The following is a 21,906-nucleotide window of genomic DNA, read 5'->3' on the forward strand; positions in this document are numbered from 1 at the left end:
TGCATAGTCAATAAGGCGCAAGTACACATCTTTCTGGTATTTCTGGTTTCCGCCAAGATCCATCAGACGTCAGCAATGATATCCCTCATTCCATGTCCTCTTCTGAATCCAGTGTGAATTTCTGGCAGCTCCCCATCGATGTACTGCTGCAAATGTTTTTGAATTACCTTCAGCAAAGTTTTACTTGCATGCGATATTAATGGTATTGTTCTATGATTTCTGCATTTTGTGGGGTCACATTTTTTGAAATGTGCACAAATATGGATCTCTTCCAATTGTTTGAACAGGTAGCTATCAAATTTTTTGGCATACATGAGTGAGTGCCTCCAATGTTCCATCAGCGTATTGAAAGATTTCAATTAGTATTCTGTCAGTTCCTGGAGACTTCAGGGGGGAGGGGGCTTGCCAATGTTTTCAGTGCTTTGGACATCGTCTTCTAATATCATTGGTTCTTGACCATATGATACCTGTTGAAATGGTTGAACACCAGCTATTTCTTTTTGGTACAATGACTGTGTATACTTTCCATCTTCTTTTGATACTTCCTGCATCATTCAATATTATGTCCAAGAATCCTTCAGTAGCGCAAGTCAGGGCTTGAATATTTTCATCAGTTCTTTCAGCTAGAGAAATGCTGAGCTGAGCATGTTCTTTCCTTTCTGGTTCTGTAACTCCAGATCTTTGCACCTTTTATTGTAACACTTGCCTTTGTCTTCTCGAGCAACACTTTGAAATTCGCAGTTCAACTCTGATTTTCACAATTTTTTCAGTTTCTTTAGGTTCTCTACACTCAAGAGCAGGTTTGAACATCCCCTTAGTGGTTGCCTAGTTGTGATGTCATACCCTGAGAGTCTCAGACTGTAAATGTTCCTGTTTGTAATAGTTACCCTGCTTTCTGTAAGCCTCAAGTGCAAATGTGACACATGGCTGCTGCTGTCAATCATGTAGTAAGAGACTGTGTTCCCTGTGCCCTACGCAAGGTCAGTGTGTGGAGACTGAACCTTGGAAACTTATCATGGCATCTATGATTCCCCTCACCCGGTAGATTTCTGTTTGTCTTTGTCTTGTGTTAACTCTTGTCTAAGACTTAATAAAGAATCTTTATATTTGTAACAAAACAAACAAACAAAAAAGCAGGTTTCAGAGTCCCTTCTGACATTCATGCTGATCTTTTCTTTCTTCCCTGTTTTTTTAAAGACCTTCTACTTTCATTGTATATGATATTCTCAATGTCATCTACAACTCTTCTAGTCTTTGGTCATTAGTGTCTAATGCATCAAATCTGTTCCTGATGTGGTCTCTCAATTCAGGTGGGATATATTCAAGTTCTGGTGTGGCGCTGTGGATCAGCACTGGACTGCAAACCACAAGGTCAGCCGTTCAAACCCACCAGTTGCTCCTCAGAAACCCTATACAGGGTCGCTATAAGTTAACACTGAGTCAACAACACTTATGACTAACATATCCAAGATCAGACTTTGGTTCATATGGACTTGTTATCATTTTATTCAGCCTCAGTCTGAAGTTGCATATGAGCAACTGATGGTCTGTTCCATAGACCCCTAAGTTTGGGCTGATGATACGGGACTTCTTCATCATATCTTCCCACAGATGTAGTCTGATTCCTGTGAATTTCATCTGGTAAGGTCCATGTGCATAGTCATCTTTTATGTTGTTTAAGTTATTGGTCTTGCAAATTTCTATCATATGATTTCCAGCATTATTTTTATCACCAAGGCCACATTTTCCATCAACTGACTCTTCATCTTTGTTTCCAACTTTTACATTCCAATTACCAGTAATAATCAACGCATTTTGATCATATGTTTGATTAATTTCAGACTGAAGAAGTTAGTAGAATTCTTCAGTTCCATCATCACTGGGTTTAGTGGTTGGCAAATAAGTTTAAATAATAGTCACATTAACTGGGGAGGGGGGGGCAGGGCAGAGGAAATGAAAGGTATTTCTAAAGGGTAATCTAGGTTGAACATAATTCTATGTATAAACCCAAAAGAGGAATTCTGGGCTTTAATTACTAAGTGTCCCTGGTTCCCTACCCTAAGCAGAGCTCCTACTTGGGAAAAACTGATTAGGAGACACTGCTAAGGCTGGTTTCTTCTGTCCCTCATTTCTCCAAAGCATGGCTCAATGCCTTTTGAGAAAGGACACAAAGATACATGTCACTTTCCACACAGACCCAGCATTTTCCACACACTTTCCCCGTTAGTAATAGAGAAAAAATGTTGCCCTCATTAGAATTTTTCCACCCCATTTTGAACACAGAATGTCAGAATAGGCACTCACTGGGAAGTTAAAGTATGTCTGGTCCCTTTTCTGGAAAGTATTTCAAGCCTTTAAACACTGTGAAGTGATTTATGCTTGACACACAAAATCCCAACAGAAGAGTAATTCTTCTTGAGACACAGAAAAGCGCTCAAAAGTTCCAGTCAAGACAGCATTTTAACTCTCTCAGTAACAATGGTATTTCTGTTAGCAAAAGCCAAGGTAAGACTTTTCTCATTGACTCCAAGAAATTATATACTACAGGGGGATAGTCAGCAGAGAGTAATCTTTCAAGGCTCCATGTCTTCTTACGTATTAAAACGTGATCGGTGGAACAACAAGCTGGGAGATTAAGAAATGGCGTCAATCCAAGTAATAAAGCAAACCCACATCGACAGTGTATCTGCATATGGACCAAACATGTGTGAGCCTCTTATTCAAGTAAACACCATCTTCAAAGGAAGGGAGTGAGAATCACAACCATCTCATCTGACGGCTATCAGCCCAACAACCAGAAACCTGGTGGGCCTGAGGGAGGCTGTCAGAAGTTCAGACACTTCAGGTATCAGTCCAAACACTTCGGCTAGGTGACCTTGGTGGACGAGTTCCTTAACCCCTTCAAGCTTCTACTTTTTCATCTATAAAATGGAAAAGTCACCCACATTGCAGCTTTGTTGTGAGAGGTGAATTACCAGTAGGCAAAGTGCCCGTCTCCTTGTAGGGCTCAGTAAGAGGTAACTTTTTGGTGTTGAGTACCACTGAGTCAGTTCCGACTTATAAAGCCCCTATAGTATAGTGTTGCCAAGAAGCAGCTGGTGAGTTTGAATAGCTGACCTTGTAGTTCAAACCGACCTTGAGATCCAGTGCTTTATCCTACCGTGCCACACCAGGGCTCCAAGAGCTGAGTAACTAGCATTCCTATTATTCAACTTTTTAAAAAAGTTCATGCAAGAGTTTAAATGTCAACTTTGCTAGCTTCCTAAAGGTACAGAACCTCGCCCTAAACAAATCTGAATCCCGGGGGAATTCTATGAACAGCTCACCAAAAATGTCATGCACATATAAATACATAAAATACTAGAATAGTCTTGGTGACTTTTTTTTTTTTTCCATAACTACCAAGTTTTTTTTTCCAACTTTTCAACTTACTGGTTTATATTTACAACATATCTGATGACATTAAACATTAAATGAACTAAATTAACATCAGTTCCAAAGATCTGCTCCTGGATTTTCATTAAAGGAATTCTTTAGATCAGAGCTAATTTTTCAGTTTTCAGATCTGTGCTCCTTAATCATCAAATCTCACAGTAATGTATCATAAAAGAGCACACCGTACATCAGGAAGGACAGTAATAGCTACCATCTGTGCCAAGCAGTGCCATATTTATCACTTTAATTGTTGCATCTACTCTATGAGATGGGTATAGTTCTTTCTATTTTACAGAAGAGGAAATTTACTATTCGAGGCATTCACTGTACTTCTAAGCTATTAAATACAAATCACATACTTTTGCCAACTGTGCAAATCCATTCTTCCTCCACCCCCAACACTACACTTCACCTTTAAGTTATCTTCATAATCATTAAATGCAGGAAAATACAGTAAACATTTTGCACAGGACACATAGCTGGGAAGTTATAGATAGAGGCTTTGAGTTCAGGTCAGTCTGATTCCCAAACATACGCTCTTGGGCCAAATGGGATATAAGTAAACTGTGATGTATACTCAACCTTGGAACAACGAGACTCTGTGATACAGTGATTGAGACATAGACTGAATGGGTAAAGAAAGGGAAATAAAGTTAAGGTGCTTGAGTGTCTTGTGAATATTGCCTTCCCCTGCCTACTACTGCAAAATAAAGACATTTATTAATGAGATAGAAAGGAATCTTAGGAAATAAGATTACAGAAAGCTTGTAAGCTGGTCTCCAGCCTGTAACTGATTGAATTAGCTAAAAGGGGTACGTGAATTTGCACAGGGAAATAGGCTTCTTGTTAAGTCTTTGCAGAGTATGTGGCCTTGGGTGGAATCCTGAGTCCCACCCAAAACCTTCTGAGGTGGGACATTCCCACTCAAAAGGACATGCAGACCAACCCAGAGTAGCTAGAGGAAGATAGTTCATGAAAGAAGACCGGGGGTGGGGGGGTCGGGAGGGAAAGCAGACTGTTTGGCTGTTAAAAGATAAAGCAAGTTATTCACCTTGGAGCCAACAAGGCAAGAAAAGTCAGGCCATCAGGGTAAATCCCCTTCTTCTAAGTCTGGAACTCTTGAGCAGCCTTATAAGCTCGCTGGTGACTGCCCTGGTCTACTTGTGAGTGAAAGTGGGGGAAATGCAGCAATGAAGACATGGGCTGAGTTTGGCCAGGTTCCATAGACACCGGAAGATCTCGAGATGAGAGAGATAAGAGGAAGAGCTGGCTGGTCTGAAGTTTAGGGAGACATGTGAACTCCTTAGCCCAAGGACACTGACCTAGCCACAGGAGGCTAGAATTGAGAGTGAAGTGCCCAACAGGTCTGAAGTGGGGGAAGGCATATGAGAACTCCCAAACTTGCAGACAGTACCCATTTGACCTAGCTTAAATAGCTTGCTGACCAGAACTCGACCAGATGCAGATAAAGAAGTTTGATACAGGGTACAAACGTAAATTGCTACAACTTAATGAGCTGGACCTTGGCTTATGGATGTAGTTATTCAAAATTCCAACTGAAAGAAAAGGATTCTTCATATCAAGGATCAAGCTTGCCTCCTCAGTATACTAGGCTGATAGCAACAGTCAAATTATGACAGTGACTACCAAAAATGGGGGTTATAAAGGCATGAAGTGACTGGCTTACAAGTTTTCACAAGTGTGTTTAGTTTCAGAACAAGGTGGGTACGGTAGAATCACCACTGAATAGTTTTCCTCTTGTCCAGATGGGTTCAATGAAAGGGGATGAGGGAAGACAGGAATAGGATTTTATGATTCAATAGTGAGTATTGTTATCATGATTAATTGTGATTGTCACAACTATAGTTAACCTCTCATTTCAGGAACAGAGGACCCTAGAACTATGAGTGGAGCATGGGATCCTACCTAGAAAGTGGCAACAGCAGAGACAGAGGCAGAGGTGATGGCAGAGAGAGATAAAGCAGTTGAGGACTCTATACCCATGGAATAAGAAAGACTGTGTGCCTGTGGGCAGGAGGTTGGTTGGCTTACAAAAATGTGTCCTTTGGACATTTAAATGAATATATATTTTCTGTGTGGTATATGTGCATCAAAAAAAAAAAAAAGGAATAGAGGTAAATACTGTTAACTGATGGTACATGAAGGGGATTGTAATCATTACAATGAAACAAAATATGATTTATGGAACGTAAATCTGACAACCTGCCCTATAAACTTTTACTCAACAGACAACAAAACAAAACAAGATATGCTCTTGCCACATACAATACTGACTCTCATAATACCAGGAAGAAAAGCTCTTTATACACAGAGAAGTGAGTCAGCAAAGTAATTTAAGTGAATAAATAGGTAATTCAAGTCTAAATCACCCTTCCTTCCATTATTTGTATAGGCCAAAAGTTTGGGTGGTTTTTGGTTTTTTTCATTCTTTCTTAACTGGGATAATTTCTTCCTTTTCTAAGTTCTTCTTTTTTAAAAAAACAAAACACAAAACAGTTTAGAGCTTACAGGGAACAAGGAAGTTTACTTTGAGGACCTGGCTTAATTGTGCATTACATTTTTTTTTCCCCCTTAAAGCAACAGAGACATCTTTTGGCCAATAAATGAAACTACAAGATTACAGACACATACAGCAATAATATACAGTACATTAAACTGCTAGGACTCCTGGTGCGGTGCTGTAGGATCAGCATTGGACAGTGAACCACAAGGTCAGCAGTTCAAACCTAACAGCTGCTCCTCGAAAACCCTATACAGGGTTGCTATGAGTCAGAATCGACTCCACAGCACTTAGAAGAACAACAAACTCTTGTTCTACCAGCTGTTCCAAGGGAGAAAGATGAGGCTTTCTGCGCCCGTAAAGATTTACAGCCTCGGAAACCCTAGTCAGGGTCGCTATGAGTCAGAACTGACTCCACGGCACATAACCAACAACAAATGTTCTTAAGCCAAGGTGAACTTAGCCCTGCTGGCCACAAAAGGAAACGTCTCAACAAAGAAAGGCAGAGTTTCTGGGGCTGGATCCTACTACCTGAAATGAAGTTCAATCTGAATGGATCCTTGGGCAGTGCTGCTGGTCTTAGAAGGCTGAAAGATGCAGTTGAACACATTTGTCACGCCAGGGCTTGTCTTCTGACCAGTGTAGCGGGTGTCAAAAGCCATCATGGAATGGGAAACCAAGTTAATGGACTTGGTTTGGTTGGAAAAACTCTCATAGAGCAATTTACATTTCTTGAAATCAAACCTAAGAGGCAAAAAGTAAATAAGATGTTAAACATCTATCTTCCAATTTGCAAAATAATGTAAGATCAAGGAGAAAACACAACAAAACCATAAAAATATCAAAGTTCTATGAAGAAGAATAGTTTTCATTCAAAGATCTTTCATTGATTTTGTTATAAGACCGATCAAAATGATTGCGTTTTGTTGGTCCTGGTTTCCTTTCCATTCTCAAAGATGATCTTGTCCATAGGAGCTTCATGGGAACAATAATACCACATATTTATTATACTTTGGTTCATCTGCATTCTTATTTTCCATCATAAATCTAAGGCAGTCATATATCTGTAATAATCCCCATATTCTTTCTAGTTCCTCTGGAGTTCAAAATACAATTGCTTTTTTAACGTATCAAGGGACCCTTACATCAAGAAATTGTTTTCCTTTCTTAGGCTTTCAGCATCAGGTCTTTCCTCTATAGACAACTAGAGACTTTCTGACTTACCCTCACGCATACAGAATCTTCTGTGAAGATTCTGCCTCCAAGCAGTCTGGAATTTTGAAGTGAGACCACTATAGCTTACTAAGAACAATCAGAACAAATGATGCTCTTCATATAGAGAAATCATACAACAGGAAATGCATTTGGAACTCCCTTTTTAAAAGTAAGGAAAGCAAGAGTAAGCAATTCATACTTAATAAAATCATGGCAATCTGAGGCTAGGTCAAAAAGTACCACTACTAAGTTTCCAGTTCATACAATACACAGGTATATGCCAAATAAAACATGCTTAAACACCTTTGCGATCAGTGGATGGAAGTCAACAAATTCTCTAAGTAATATCTTAGTGTCATTACAGTGCATTCAAAATAAAAACGTCAAGTCAAAAGAGTGGCTGTGGAGGGGATCTGTTGGGCCAGTTTACTTCATGGCTAAGAGGTCAGTTCAAAGGGCTATTGTGGCTATTTGGGGGGTTCTCAAAGGCATTATCTTAAAAGATTTTCAAGAAGGACACAGGTCGATCATAAGGGTTTATAAGTATGCAGTTTTAAGAAAATGGAAAACCTCATTGATGAGGAAAAGGCCAGGAAAGCTGTGTACAAGGACATTTTTTTTCTATCATGACAACACACCTGTTCATTCTTCAAGGATAGCAAGGGCTGTCCTTGTCCTATCAGAATTTTACTAGGAAACTTATCCACTCTAAAATCCTTATCTTGTTCTTTCAGAATTTTTCTTCCCAGAACTCAAAGAACAATCAAAGGAACATGATATGAATCCCTTGAGGATGCCAAAACGGCCATTTTAACGTACTACAAATTGGAGAATGCAGAATTCTTTGGGGACGGGTTACAGATATGGAAACACTGGCTTCGTACAGTGGCACTGTGGGTTAATGAGCTGGACAGCAAGGTCACTCTGAACCACAAGGTCAGTGGTTCAAGCTCACCAGCTGCTCCTTGGAAACCTTATCAGGGTTGCTATGGGTTGGAACCTACTCAACAGCACTTAACAACAACAGATGAGAGATATTTTATGTAATGATAACTTTTTTGTTTCTATAATTTTATAGCAAAATTTTAACTTACCCTCATTTTAACTATTTAAATATTTTAACTTACCCTCATGCATACAGAATTATGAGCCTTTATCTGTGTTGATAAAAGCTAAGACATAGCCAATCATCAGGGAAAAAAGCTGGATCACTAATCAGTCTGGTACCCCAAGTTCACTGTACCACACTCTGATGAAGTGAGTTAGATACAGACCATAGCAGACGTTCAAAACAAAATAAACAAAACAGAAGCCACTGTGACTCAGTGGGGAAGACACTAGCCTTGAAGTCCTCTTTTCAAACACTGGGTCTACCACTAATTATTATTATTATTATTATTATTATTATTATAGTCAAAATTTTATCTGTAAAAGAGCGGTATTATCTATTTGCTATCTTACAGGACTATTAAGAAATAAAAATGAAAAATAAGCTTACTGTGTGTGAAAATGTTCTGCAATCTCTGAGGTGCTATACTAGCATTACAACCTCATGTCACACTGTGGTCAGTGTGGCATGAATAAGTAAATTGCTAAGTATGCACAAGGCTTACCCACAGGAGCAGTTGCTGCTCAGCTTCCAGATACTTCCGAGTCAGAATGCAATCGAGTTTGCTCTGATTTATAGCCACCCTTATGCACAACAAATCAAAACACTGCACCATCCTCACAATCATTACATTTGAGCCCATTGTGGCTGATACTGTGTCAATCTATCATATTGGGGGTGACTTTTTGCACTGACCCTCCACTTTTCCAAGCATGTCTTGACTTTTCCAGGGACTGGTCCCTTCTGTTACCAGGTACAAAGTATAAGAGAGGATGTCTCCCAAGGAGCATCTGTCTGTACTTCTTCAAAGACAGATTTGTTTTTTCTTCTAGTAGCTCATGGAACTTTCGATCATTGTTGTTACATGCTGTCCAGTCGGTTCCAACTCATAGCAACCCTGTGTAGGGTTTCCAAGGAGCAGATGGTGAACTTGAACCACTGACCTTGTGGTTCAAGCTGACTTTGCAGTCCAGCACATTAGTCCTCAGCGCCACACCAGGACTCTTCCTTATGAACTGCCCTACTTACACATGCATGTAAGACAACTAAAATACCATGGCTTGGCTCAGGCACACCTTAGCCCTCAAACTTACATCCTTGCTCTTTACACTTCTTTAAAAAAGTCTTTTGCAGCAGACTTGCCTAATGCAGTATGTCATTTAATTTCTTTGCTGTTTCTGTGAGGGTTGATTGTGAACCAAATTAAAATTAAGTCTGACAAATCCAATTTTTTCTTTTGTGGCAATTTTTGTTTTCTTGACATTGAAGTACAATCCAGACTGAAGACTGGAGTCGTTGACCTTCTTTAGCAAATATTTTAAGTCTTCTTCACTTCTAGCAAGCAAGGCTGTATCATCTGCATGTCGCAGGCTGTTAATGAGTCTTCTTCTAATCCTGATGTCATGTTCTACTTTACATACAGATTGAAAAAGTATGGTTAAAGGATGTAACCCTGGCGCACACCTTTCCTGATTATATCCTCATGTTCTGTTTCAACGACCGCCTCTTGGTCTCTGTACAGGTTTCTCATGAGCACAATTTTAAGCTCTGTGGAACCCTCTCACTTCACAATGTTATAGCTATGATCCACACAGTCAAATGTCTTTGCATAGTCAATAAGGCGCAAGTACACATCTTTCTGGTATTTCTGGTTTCCGCCAAGATCCATCAGACGTCAGCAATGATATCCCTCATTCCATGTCCTCTTCTGAATCCAGTGTGAATTTCTGGCAGCTCCCCATTGATGTACTGCTGCAAATGTTTTTGAATTACCTTCAGCAAAGTTTTACTTGCATGCGATATTAATGGTATTGTTCTATGATTTCTGCATTTTGTGGGGTCACATTTTTTGAAATGTGCACAAATATGGATCTCTTCCAATTGTTTGAACAGGTAGCTATCAAATTTTTTGGCATACATGAGTGAGTGCCTCCAATGTTCCATCAGCGTATTGAAAGATTTCAATTAGTATTCTGTCAGTTCCTGGAGACTTCAGGGGGGAGGGGGCTTGCCAATGTTTTCAGTGCTTTGGACATCGTCTTCTAATATCATTGGTTCTTGACCATATGATACCTGTTGAAATGGTTGAACACCAGCTATTTCTTTTTGGTACAATGACTGTGTATACTTTCCATCTTCTTTTGATACTTCCTGCATCATTCAATATTATGTCCAAGAATCCTTCAGTAGCGCAAGTCAGGGCTTGAATATTTTCATCAGTTCTTTCAGCTAGAGAAATGCTGAGCTGAGCATGTTCTTTCCTTTCTGGTTCTGTAACTCCAGATCTTTGCACCTTTTATTGTAACACTTGCCTTTGTCTTCTCGAGCAACACTTTGAAATTCGCAGTTCAACTCTGATTTTCACAATTTTTTCAGTTTCTTTAGGTTCTCTACACTCAAGAGCAGGTTTGAACATCCCCTTAGTGGTTGCCTAGTTGTGATGTCATACCCTGAGAGTCTCAGACTGTAAATGTTCCTGTTTGTAATAGTTACCCTGCTTTCTGTAAGCCTCAAGTGCAAATGTGACACATGGCTGCTGCTGTCAATCATGTAGTAAGAGACTGTGTTCCCTGTGCCCTACGCAAGGTCAGTGTGTGGAGACTGAACCTTGGAAACTTATCATGGCATCTATGATTCCCCTCACCCGGTAGATTTCTGTTTGTCTTTGTCTTGTGTTAACTCTTGTCTAAGACTTAATAAAGAATCTTTATATTTGTAACAAAACAAACAAACAAAAAAGCAGGTTTCAGAGTCCCTTCTGACATTCATGCTGATCTTTTCTTTCTTCCCTGTTTTTTTAAAGACCTTCTACTTTCATTGTATATGATATTCTCAATGTCATCTACAACTCTTCTAGTCTTTGGTCATTAGTGTCTAATGCATCAAATCTGTTCCTGATGTGGTCTCTCAATTCAGGTGGGATATATTCAAGTTCTGGTGTGGCGCTGTGGATCAGCACTGGACTGCAAACCACAAGGTCAGCCGTTCAAACCCACCAGTTGCTCCTCAGAAACCCTATACAGGGTCGCTATAAGTTAACACTGAGTCAACAACACTTATGACTAACATATCCAAGATCAGACTTTGGTTCATATGGACTTGTTATCATTTTATTCAGCCTCAGTCTGAAGTTGCATATGAGCAACTGATGGTCTGTTCCATAGACCCCTAAGTTTGGGCTGATGATACGGGACTTCTTCATCATATCTTCCCACAGATGTAGTCTGATTCCTGTGAATTTCATCTGGTAAGGTCCATGTGCATAGTCATCTTTTATGTTGTTTAAGTTATTGGTCTTGCAAATTTCTATCATATGATTTCCAGCATTATTTTTATCACCAAGGCCACATTTTCCATCAACTGACTCTTCATCTTTGTTTCCAACTTTTACATTCCAATTACCAGTAATAATCAACGCATTTTGATCATATGTTTGATTAATTTCAGACTGAAGAAGTTAGTAGAATTCTTCAGTTCCATCATCACTGGGTTTAGTGGTTGGCAAATAAGTTTAAATAATAGTCACATTAACTGGTTTTCCCTGTAGGCATATCGATACTACCCTATCACAGACAGCACTGTACTTCAGGATTGTTCTTGAAATCTTTCTTGTTTTTTTATGATGATGCAACTCCTCTCTGACATTCCTGGCATAGTAAACAATACGATCATTTGATTCAAAATAACCAATAGCAGGCCATGTCGGCTCAATGTTGTTGTTAAGTGCTATCAAGTCGGTTGTGAGTCATAGTAACCCTATAACAGGGTTTCCAAAAGCTATCCATCTTTGCAGGAGCAGAAGGCCTTATCTTTTTCCCATAGAGTGCCTGGGGGGCTAGAACCACCAACCTGTGGTTCGGAGTACAGTGTTTATCCTACAGAGCCACCATTTTCCCTTTCAGCTCACTAATGCCTAGGATATCAATCTTTATGCGTTTTTCATTTCACTTTTGATAACTTCCCTATTTCCTAGATTCATTCCTTGTAAAGTACATGTACTGACTATTTATGGCTGTTTGCAGCTGTTTCTCCTCATTTTGAGTTGTGCGTCATCAGCAAATGAAGGTCCTGACAGCTTTGCTCTATTTATCTCGCTGTGGTCAACTCTACTTTGAGGAAGGAGCTCTTGCCTAGTTGTATTTTGAGTGACTTCTAGCCTGAAGGGCTTCAATGCCATGAACTTGGAGGAAAGAACACATCTTTGTTGTTTAAAGCCACTGAAAAGTGTAGGAGAATGACTTGGCAGTCTACCTCTGTAAAGACGGCACCCCTGGAAATCCTATGAGGCAGTTCTACTCTGTCCTGTAGGCTGGCTCTGAGCTGGAACTGATAAGACAGCAGCGGGTATAATTACAGCATAACCCACCCCATATCTTGACTGATGCAGCAAGGAATTTAAACTTAGAAACACTGTGTACAGTAGTAATCCAGCTACTCTGCAGCTCCCATTCCACCTGAGAACCACCACTCGGCAACCTCTGCTCTTCACTAATGCAAAAAGATATTTTGTATTATTAATACTGCTCTTACCATTTTATAATAGTAAAATAGTATCAGTAAAGCCATACCTGGCTAAGGACCCTGAACTTTCTTTTCCTTTTGGATCTTTAAGCTCCAGACTCACATTCACCATATCAATGAGGAAACACATGCAAGTGTACACTTCTCCACTCAGTACAGTCTGCAACAAGAAAACAAGGATCAATTTCTCAGTGAGGAAGCCAACTTGAAAACGGGGTAACTAGGGCAAGAAATTGAATTTGCTTGTTCTACCTGTGAGAGCTACAGAACAACGTAAGATCTCACTCACGTGAATTCTTGGGTCTTGTAAATCATAAGGCCGCATAAACTCCTCTATGGGCTCTCCAAGGTTGTTCTCTAATAAGCCACGGATCAGTTTGTACTTATATAAATCCAGGGAGCAGTGGACTGAGGATAGGTTGCCATGGATAGATATATCTGGCACAGTATGACTTATTTCTCTGTGGAAAAGAGGAATGGTCGCTTTCACAAACAAATTACGAGCTCGACAGTGACATACCCACATAAACCCATTGATGTCAGGTCAATTCTGACTCACAGCGACCCTACATAGGGTTTCGAGGTTATAAATCTTTACGGGAGCAGGCAGCCTCATCTTTCTCAAGGTCAGCAGTTCAAACCCACCAGCCATTCTGCAAGAAGAAAGATGAGGCTGTCTACTCCTATAATGATTTACAATCTCAGAAATCCTAAACAGGATCGCTATGAGTTGGAGTTGACTTGATGGTAGTGATTGTTTGGTTTGGTAAAAATTGTTGCTGTTAGGTGCCGTGGAGTCGGTACCGAAACATAGCGACCTTATGCACAGCAGAACAAAACGCTGCCCAATCCTACTATGCTCTAAATAGATAAAACAGAGGGTTAGGTTTTGAAATGGAAGAAAAATTTTAAAAAATCACTTTGTCTGTGGTGGTAGTGGTGGTTGTGTGCCGTGGAATCAGTTTTGACTCTCAGTGACCCTGCATAGGGTTTCCGAGGTTGTAAAATCTTTATGGGAGCAGAAAGCCTCATCTTTCTCCCATGGAACGGCTGGTAGTTTCGAACTGCTGACCTTGAAATTAGCAGCCCGACTTGTAACCACTATAAGAAATTAAAGGCAGCCAATGATGCAATCAACAAAACACTAGAAGGGTCTACCAAGTACATTTCTGTGATGTGAGAACTTCTTGTGTTCAATACCACCTTCTATCTGGCCTAGCACAGCACACTTGTACACAAATGGTAAATGAAGTAGGTAACATTTAGGTAAGGATAATAGCAAGTAATGCTTGAAAAGAAAACCAAGTGTTCACTTTCTAAATAACGAAGCTGCTCTTAAGATTGCTCACGCAGTGAACCAAATATAGCCCAGGCCAATCATAACTCAACACCTGCCAGGGAGCACTAGAAAAAGAAAAACAATTACAACCATCTCTGGGAGAAGAGCGAAACTGTCATTAATCCAGAGAAACTAAAAAAAGTGACATTAAATAACTTGCCCAAATCCAAGAACTGTGAAGGGAGCACCCAGAGAAGGATAAAGTCATACTTACGCAACTAATGAGGTTGACTTCCAAAATGGCAGAAAAGAAAATCTCTTTCATTACTTTATAGTCACATCTCATCCTTCCTAGAGCTGGGACATAAACACTGCTGCTTCCTCCACAATTAAAGCCTCAAGTTCTCACATACACTGAAACTAGTGGTTTCCCACCCCAGCTCAGGCAAAAGGACCACTGCAGGACACTGTAAAGTTCAACACGCTTGAACATCAGCCCTGAGAGGGAGCCCTGGTGGCACTGTAGGATAAGCACTGGATTGCTAATCGCAAGGTCAGTGGTTCAAACCCACGTGCTGCTCCAAGGGAGAAAGATGAGGCTTTCTGCTCCCACACAGATTTACAGCCTCAGTAACCCTATACACAGGGTTGTTACGAGTCAGAATCGACTCAATGGCAGTGCGCCTGGTTCGTTTGAGCCCATCCTGAGAGTCAGCCAGATCCTTATGGTCTCAGGTAGAGTTTGGAAATGTGGATTTTGACAAAGTTCCTCAGCCAGGTATAACATAATGACAACTGAAGCAAGGCTGTCAACTCTAAAATAGGCATCCTGTGTATCAAGGCCAATTAATATGTAAACTAGTTCCAGGTTCTCTAGTATCATGGAGCACTCTCCATAGCTACCTGGGGGGAGGTGGGCACAACTGCACCTGAGCAGTTAGATGGACTAAATGAGGTTCAGCATCAATAGCAATAGCAGGTCCAGGAGCCGCTGTATGTGGCACACATAGTCCAATGCCACCTCTTCAAGAACACTTTCCCTGCCCTTACTATCCACCAGATTCAGGGCCCTTCCTCTTGTTTCCATAGCACCTGATGCCGTCTTCTATAACAAGCTTTTAATGCAGACTCTCGTAATAGGACCACCTACTTGCATTCCTATACCCTAAACAGAACGGAACTTCCTTAGAACAGAACTTTTTTGTTGTTTGTTGTTGTCGTGTGCCGTTGAGTCAGTTCCGACTCATAGCAACCCTATGTAGGGTTTCCAAGGAGAGGCTTGTGGGTTTGAACCACTAATCTTAAGGTTTAGCACACCAGTAAAGTGCTTATCCTACAGCACTATACCAGCACGTTGTTGTTAAGTGCCACTGAGTCTGTTCCAACTGAGAGTGACCCGATACAGGATGTCCAAGGAACAGCTGGTGGGTCTGAACCGCCGATCTTGTACTTAGCAGTCCTGCACTTATCCTACAGCGCCTCACCAGACATAGTGGGGATTAAACATTTGTGAAATAGATCAACAAGTGACTACCTGTGTTCTTTCAGATTTACCATAATAGCAAATTTCCTTACTCACTAGTTTCCAAGTTATTAAGAATTTACTTACAAGAGGCTCAGATGTAAAATACTTACTTATCCAAATTCCTTTCCACCTGCAGTTTCAGCCTGCACGGCTCAGTTAAGAGGCTTCCTCCTGTCTGCCGTACAAAATAGGAGGGGAAGATGAGGTCACCACTGTCATTCTGGGATGTCTTAGAGTACTCTCGTGGACGCCTCTCTGCAGCAAAGATGTCCATGTCCTGCAGGTCTACAACAATGCAATCCAGCAGACAGACATGCTCTTCTACAGGAACCCAAGAAGAGAGAGATGGTTAAGAAGACAGGACCCACAAAAGGACGGCCCTGAACAAAACCCCAAAAGCCAAATCAAGCCTCTTCTGTTTCTAGAAAACATTTAGCACTGCTTGTCTCCCCCTCCTTACCACTACCCACCCACCATCTTGAAAACAGGCTGTCCAGATATCTAGCCCAAGACCTCCCTAGGCAATGCTCCATGTGTTTGCTGTTTCCTGACTGGCTGGCCTCCACACCAACACACATTCTGACACACGGTCTCCCCTCAGTGTCTCATCCCTATCATGGAACCTAATATAAGGCTAAAGTGCTCATGACTAAAAATGACAACACACAAGCCGTCCCTCCCAAGTATATCAACAGGAGTCTCAAGTAGAGACTGAACACTCTTTTCAGCAGTACAATTCATTTTTCAAACAAATATTACATGTAACCGTTTCTTCTGCCACTGATCTGTTTCAAACCATATGCAGTCTTGCCTATTATTGTTGCTAAGTGCCATCGAGTTGGTTCCAACTCATAGTGACCCTGTATAAGGTTTCCCAAGGAACAGCTAACCTTGCAGTTAGCAGTCCAGTGTTTATCCTACAAAGGCATCATCCAATATACCTTCTTCATTTTACTATCCCCACAAGAAAAAACTGAGTAAAGTAATCCTTGAAGGGATAAATCCAACCATTCCTTCCCTTCCATTGTACACTTTAATGGCTATGTTGAATCTAAAATTCTTCATGCAAAATTCTCTCTTCAGATCCCTGGAATGCATTCATTTGATGCCATTCTCCCCTTGCTCATTAAATATGATTTGAATTCCTCTCTGGTCATTCCCTTCATAGTTCTTGGTTTGGGAAAGTCCCTGAGCATCACTGTTTTATTTCCTCTCTGGATTAAAGATACAATTTAGTTATTCTCACTGGATATCTACGCTTCATTCTTCCCCTGGCCTTTGTTTGTTTCCCCCAAAATGCCCAACTCAATGCTGCCTAGAAAGTCTCATGGGTGGCATGGCCTTCCCATCCCACTCTACACTGGGTCTCTGTTCCTTTGTCTGACACTATTCCATCTTCCCCACCTCATAACACTTTTCACAAGCTATATTTTAAGTGTCTCTATATCATGTCTTTCCTAGAAATCCGTAAATTTTACACTGGTAAGATTCTGTCTAGGCTTGCATATTAATAGACCAGGGATATTAATATTATAACAAATTATACAACATCTGACATTAAGCGGACACTGAATACATAGCTCTTGAATGGCTGATGATATTAATAAGTAGATCCAAATGCTGTAGATATGGTAAAAGGGAGAGGGAACAGGGATCAAGGGCATCAGCAATTCCCTGGGGACACAGAAAAGCAATCGCAACACTTTAATCTAAGGCAATGGACCCCTAACAGGGGAATTCCAGAAAGAAGGAACAGCCTTCCTACTTATTTATGGTGCCCTGTACCTCTCAAGGTGGGGTGCTGTAGGATAAGTACAAGACCTCAAGGTCGGTTTGAACCACAAGGTTGGCGGTTCAAACTCACCAGCCTTGGAAACCCTGTACTGGGTCACTATGAGTCAGCACTGACAAGACAGCACTTCACAACAACATAACTCTCAAGGAGTCCTGGTAGTACGCTGCAGGATAAGCACTGGACTGCTAACCACAAGGCTGGTGGTTCCAATGCACCAGCCCCTCCTCAGAAGCCCCTTCTATACAGGGTCATTATGAGTTGGAAAGGACTCAACAGCACTTCACAACAACTCTCAAAGTCCAGCCACAATGAACTGATCTTCATGGTCCATCACATTGTTTCCCCTCTTTCCTTTCCTTTCTCTCAACCCTTCAAAATGCATTTAAAAACAGAAAGGCCCAAATTAGGCTCTTGTTTGGAATGGCTACTTTGTATAGACTAGAGAAGAACGCTCACGCATGGATGTTAAATGCCTTTTCAAAACTATTACAGGTAAGATTTCTGTTGTTAGCTAACTCACACTAATTTTTAAGGGTCCTTTTTTGGGTTTTATTATTATTGTCTGCACAGCAGCTTAATCACTCTACTTAAACTTTCACCATCTAGTAGCAACTATCCTGAGCTGTAAGAAAAAGTCCTAACAGACAAGCTAAAAACCTCTTTATACAAACTGCGTCTTGAAAATTTAACCCAACTTTGTGGTGGTTGTAGTGAAGTGCCATCAAGTCGGTTCCGACTCATAGCAGCCCTGTATAAGGGTTCCAAGGAGCAGCTGATGGGTTTGAACCGCTGACCTTGTGGTTCGCAGTCCAGTGCTGATCCTACAGCGCCCCCCAGGAGTCCTGAACTGCTAAATCTAGATCCTACAGCTTTTATACACTTTCCAAAACCCAAACTCAAACCAACTGCCATTGATTTTGATTCACGGCAACCCGCTAAGACAGAGGAGAACTGCTCCATAGGATTTCCAAGACTGTAAATCTCTACAGGAGCACACAGCTTCATCTTTCTCCCACAGGCCTTCCAATGGAGGCTTTCACAAAAGAAATGCCAGCTCTGTGTCAGGTTTTCACAAAAGAAATGCCAGCTCATTGTCGGCATCTCCTTGTACATAACACATCCCCCCAAAGGCGCCTGGAACAGTCTCGTAAGTCTCCCACCCTCCTTACCTGGACTTTTTTACCCTCCTCTTTTACCTGGACTACTGGACATTTGGCAGACAGAGGGTGTGGCTTGTTGCCCTGGCTGCATGGTGGCGGTACTTGGCAGAAACTCACTCTTCAGGCAGCCTAAACCCATTCCAGCAGGTTTCATGAAGAGCCCCTCCGAATGGGTCGCCCTGGAGTCCTCTGCGCTTGTCATTTTCCTCATACTGTGTTTGGGAGTACACACTGGGGAAGGTGAAGGGGCAGATTCCTGGGAAGAAGAATGGTTGAGGGTGAGAGGACGGGGTAACGGAAACTTTAAAATTTGGCGAGTTCCAGACCCGAGGATCTTCACAGACTCCCAGCAGGGCAACAAATCCATGACGTTTACTGTCACATGTACTACTTTGCAAAGATGTTACACACACAACTCAACACCCATTACAAACTATAGTAATTTTGCAGGAAGATAGCTTTTGAATGAAGATCTAATTGTCTCAGGTACTTTAATCTAAGCTGAATGCCTTAAGAGCAAATCTCTCGTCTGTATGGTATATTGTTGCTTTCCTTAGAGGGCTTATCTTTTTAAGAAAATGTATCTAACAGCATTATGGTTCAAGTAAAGTTAGGCCATAAAAATGTTCTTGCAGTGTCTAGAAGTTTCCATTCATGGACGATACCTTCTCAGCTTTTTAATTAAGTGTGGAAATGGAAAACACAGGAGCTTAGCCCTATTATGTTTCTGTTTAAGAGCATAAAAATGAACAGCTAATACAGAAAAAACAAGCCTCTTAAAGCTACTGAAAATACTCCTTGTTTTTTTTTTCACCTACTTTGTACCTTCAGTTAATTGCTAACAGTGTAAGTCTACTTCCTCAGAATGATTCACGTAATTGACTTTTAAACTTCCCAAGGCATCTTCACCCAACTCTCAGAGCTCCCCGTCTGTACAGCTTCTCATCTATCCAGTTGGGAGCAGGGAAAGAACCGTTCTCTCTCCAGAGCTGCCTAATATGCCCGTGGCTTCCAGCTTTGAAAAAGGAGATGTGATTATATTGCTCTCCTTCACAGATACCTAGAGTAGTAATTACAGACAAGAGGAAAAGAAACTCGTTCTTACTGTCTGCCAAAATTTTTTTTTTTTTAATGGGGGGAGGGGGAGAGTGAAGATAAATTACTAGGTAAATGCTATTACCGCATTTAAGTATTTCCACATCAAAACCTTCCTTCTGCTTTGTTGCTCTCTGATTTGATTCATCTCTTCAGTCTCTCTGTAGAGGGTTTCAATAAATCAATGACTTGAGAAGATTAACCTAATGCTTTTGAGAGAAAGCTGACTTATAGATTATGATTTAAACTCAAACTATGGTTGAGAAGAATGAAAGGAAAGGCTCTGTAAAACATTCCAATCTGGAGTGATTAAAACATGGATTTTATGCAAAAGCATTCCAAACACACGGGAGTCTTGGAACACAAGGGTAAATAACCAGTCTGCAAGCTTTGATTTCAGATGATTTCCTGTTCTTTAACCACTGGACTATAGATTAGACAAACCTCACACATGCAAATGTATTCAAGGACAAACGCAAACGCAAAGTGATCTTTGGGAAAGAAGGCAATGATTCACTTTATATAGACTGCATTCCTGGTGTGGCGTTGTAGGATACACTGGACCACACGTCAGTTTGAACCACAAGGTCTGTAGTTCAAACTCACCAGCTGCTCCTTGGAAACCCTACACAGGGTTGCTATGAATGGACACTTAACAACCACAACAACAAACATCAGTTTAGGCTGACTGTATAGGTGGAGAGGTAAGATATGTTCATGTGATCACAAATACTGTAACAAGCAAAACACTTCAAGCAACCCTTATGGAATTCTACAGGACAACCACTGATACATAACAAGATCAAGTTTTTCTAAGATTTCCGGAAAGAAAGTAACATCACCAAGAGAGTAGGACCTAGGGTTAAAAAAAATTAAGAAATGGTCCTTAAGAAGGATTTCTCTAAAAGGGAGGCAAATAATTCATACCAAAAACATTGATAAGCAGGTTTCTTAAATAATGAAATACTTTGAAGGCTTATTCTTGGTTTTATTTTTATTTTTTTTAAAGCATATAAAATGTGAATTGGCTGCTGAATCCCATAAGGTTTTCAAAATAACCAGGAGGCAAAAAAGCAGTATTATACCTTGAAGAAAAAGTGATCCTTATGCGCACTGCCACTTAAAATCAAATCCTCAAAAAACAAGTACAGGGAAATGTTCTCATTAAAACGCTATAACCTATGAACTGTCATTTATTTTACTTAACATAACAGAAGCGCCTCTGCAGAAATATTTTGGCAATTCTACACAGGATAACTTCAGAGTCAACTCATGAGCCTGCATACAGCCGGGTGTGAGGTGGAAAAACAGTCCTTTTCCTTTTAAAAAGATGGCAAAGCAACAGGATAACACACTGACCACAGGGTCAGTTTGAGCCACAAGGTTGGCTGTTCAAACCCACCAGGTGCTCCTCAGAAACCCTATACAGGGTGGCTAGGGTCAAAACAGACTCCATGGCACTTAACAACAAAAGCAGCAAAAATGTCGTAATCCAACTTCATCACCCTAGTCTTTCTCTAATTCATCTCTTTCGAAAAAATTTAGTCTGCTCTCCAAACAAAGATTTTTCACAAATAAATATATTCCAAAGAATTTACTACAGGCTCAAATGATAACTTCCAAAGTGGAATTCAAGTTGGGCAACAATGCAATAGTTGAAACAATCATGCAGTAGCCCTGATGTGCCAATAGGTGGCAATGTTCACCAGCAAATACACGTCTGACAAACTCATTTAATATCTTGTTATTTTACTTATAAATATCAATAGTAGGGAAAATTAAATAAGAATATTAGGAAGTAGTTACCAAACTTCTTTTTTTTAAAACAGAAAAATCTGTATGTTCTTTAAGGCTCTAGTAAGCAAACAACCAAATACTTACCTCAACTATGAAAACAGCGTCCTGGTGTGGCACTGTAGAATAAGCACTGACTGCTAACCATAAGGTCGGTAGTTCAAACCTACCAGCCACTCCTTGGAAATCTTATACAGGGTTGCTATGAGTTGCAATCAACTGAACAGCACTTAACAACTATGAAAGCTGACAGATAAACTGGATCAGGTGATTCTCACTGCCTTCCTTGTCAATTCACACTTCTTACTCCCTGCACTCTCACTCACTGAATCAAATGGTTTTTGTTTGTCTTTTAAATATTTTGTCTAATTGCTTTTTTTTTTTAATGTTTTATTGTGAATTATGTGATAGTTTACATGGGAGAACATTAGTTTTACATTCATTCTATCCTGTTTCAT

General features: G+C 40.6%; 1 protein-coding gene across 2 annotated transcripts in view; it reads right to left on the reverse strand.

Annotated features, from left to right (window-relative positions):
- VPS13D (vacuolar protein sorting 13 homolog D (S. cerevisiae)) overlaps nt 1-21,906 on the reverse strand; it is a 360,697-nt gene that overhangs the window by 245,475 nt on the left and 93,316 nt on the right. For both annotated transcript variants that reach the window (XM_006866375.1, XM_006866374.1), the window contains exons 25-29: nt 18,596-18,815; nt 15,715-15,925; nt 13,090-13,261; nt 12,848-12,960; nt 6,488-6,700 (exon numbers count right to left, since the gene is read on the reverse strand). In XM_006866375.1, coding sequence (XP_006866437.1) covers nt 6,488-6,700; nt 12,848-12,960; nt 13,090-13,261; nt 15,715-15,925; nt 18,596-18,815 — 929 coding nt within the window. The remainder of the gene's footprint in view (nt 1-6,487; nt 6,701-12,847; nt 12,961-13,089; nt 13,262-15,714; nt 15,926-18,595; nt 18,816-21,906) is intronic.

This window comes from Chrysochloris asiatica, unplaced genomic scaffold (assembly GCF_000296735.1).
Source record: "Chrysochloris asiatica unplaced genomic scaffold, ChrAsi1.0 scaffold00090, whole genome shotgun sequence".
Lineage (NCBI taxonomy): Eukaryota > Metazoa > Chordata > Mammalia > Afrosoricida > Chrysochloridae > Chrysochloris > Chrysochloris asiatica.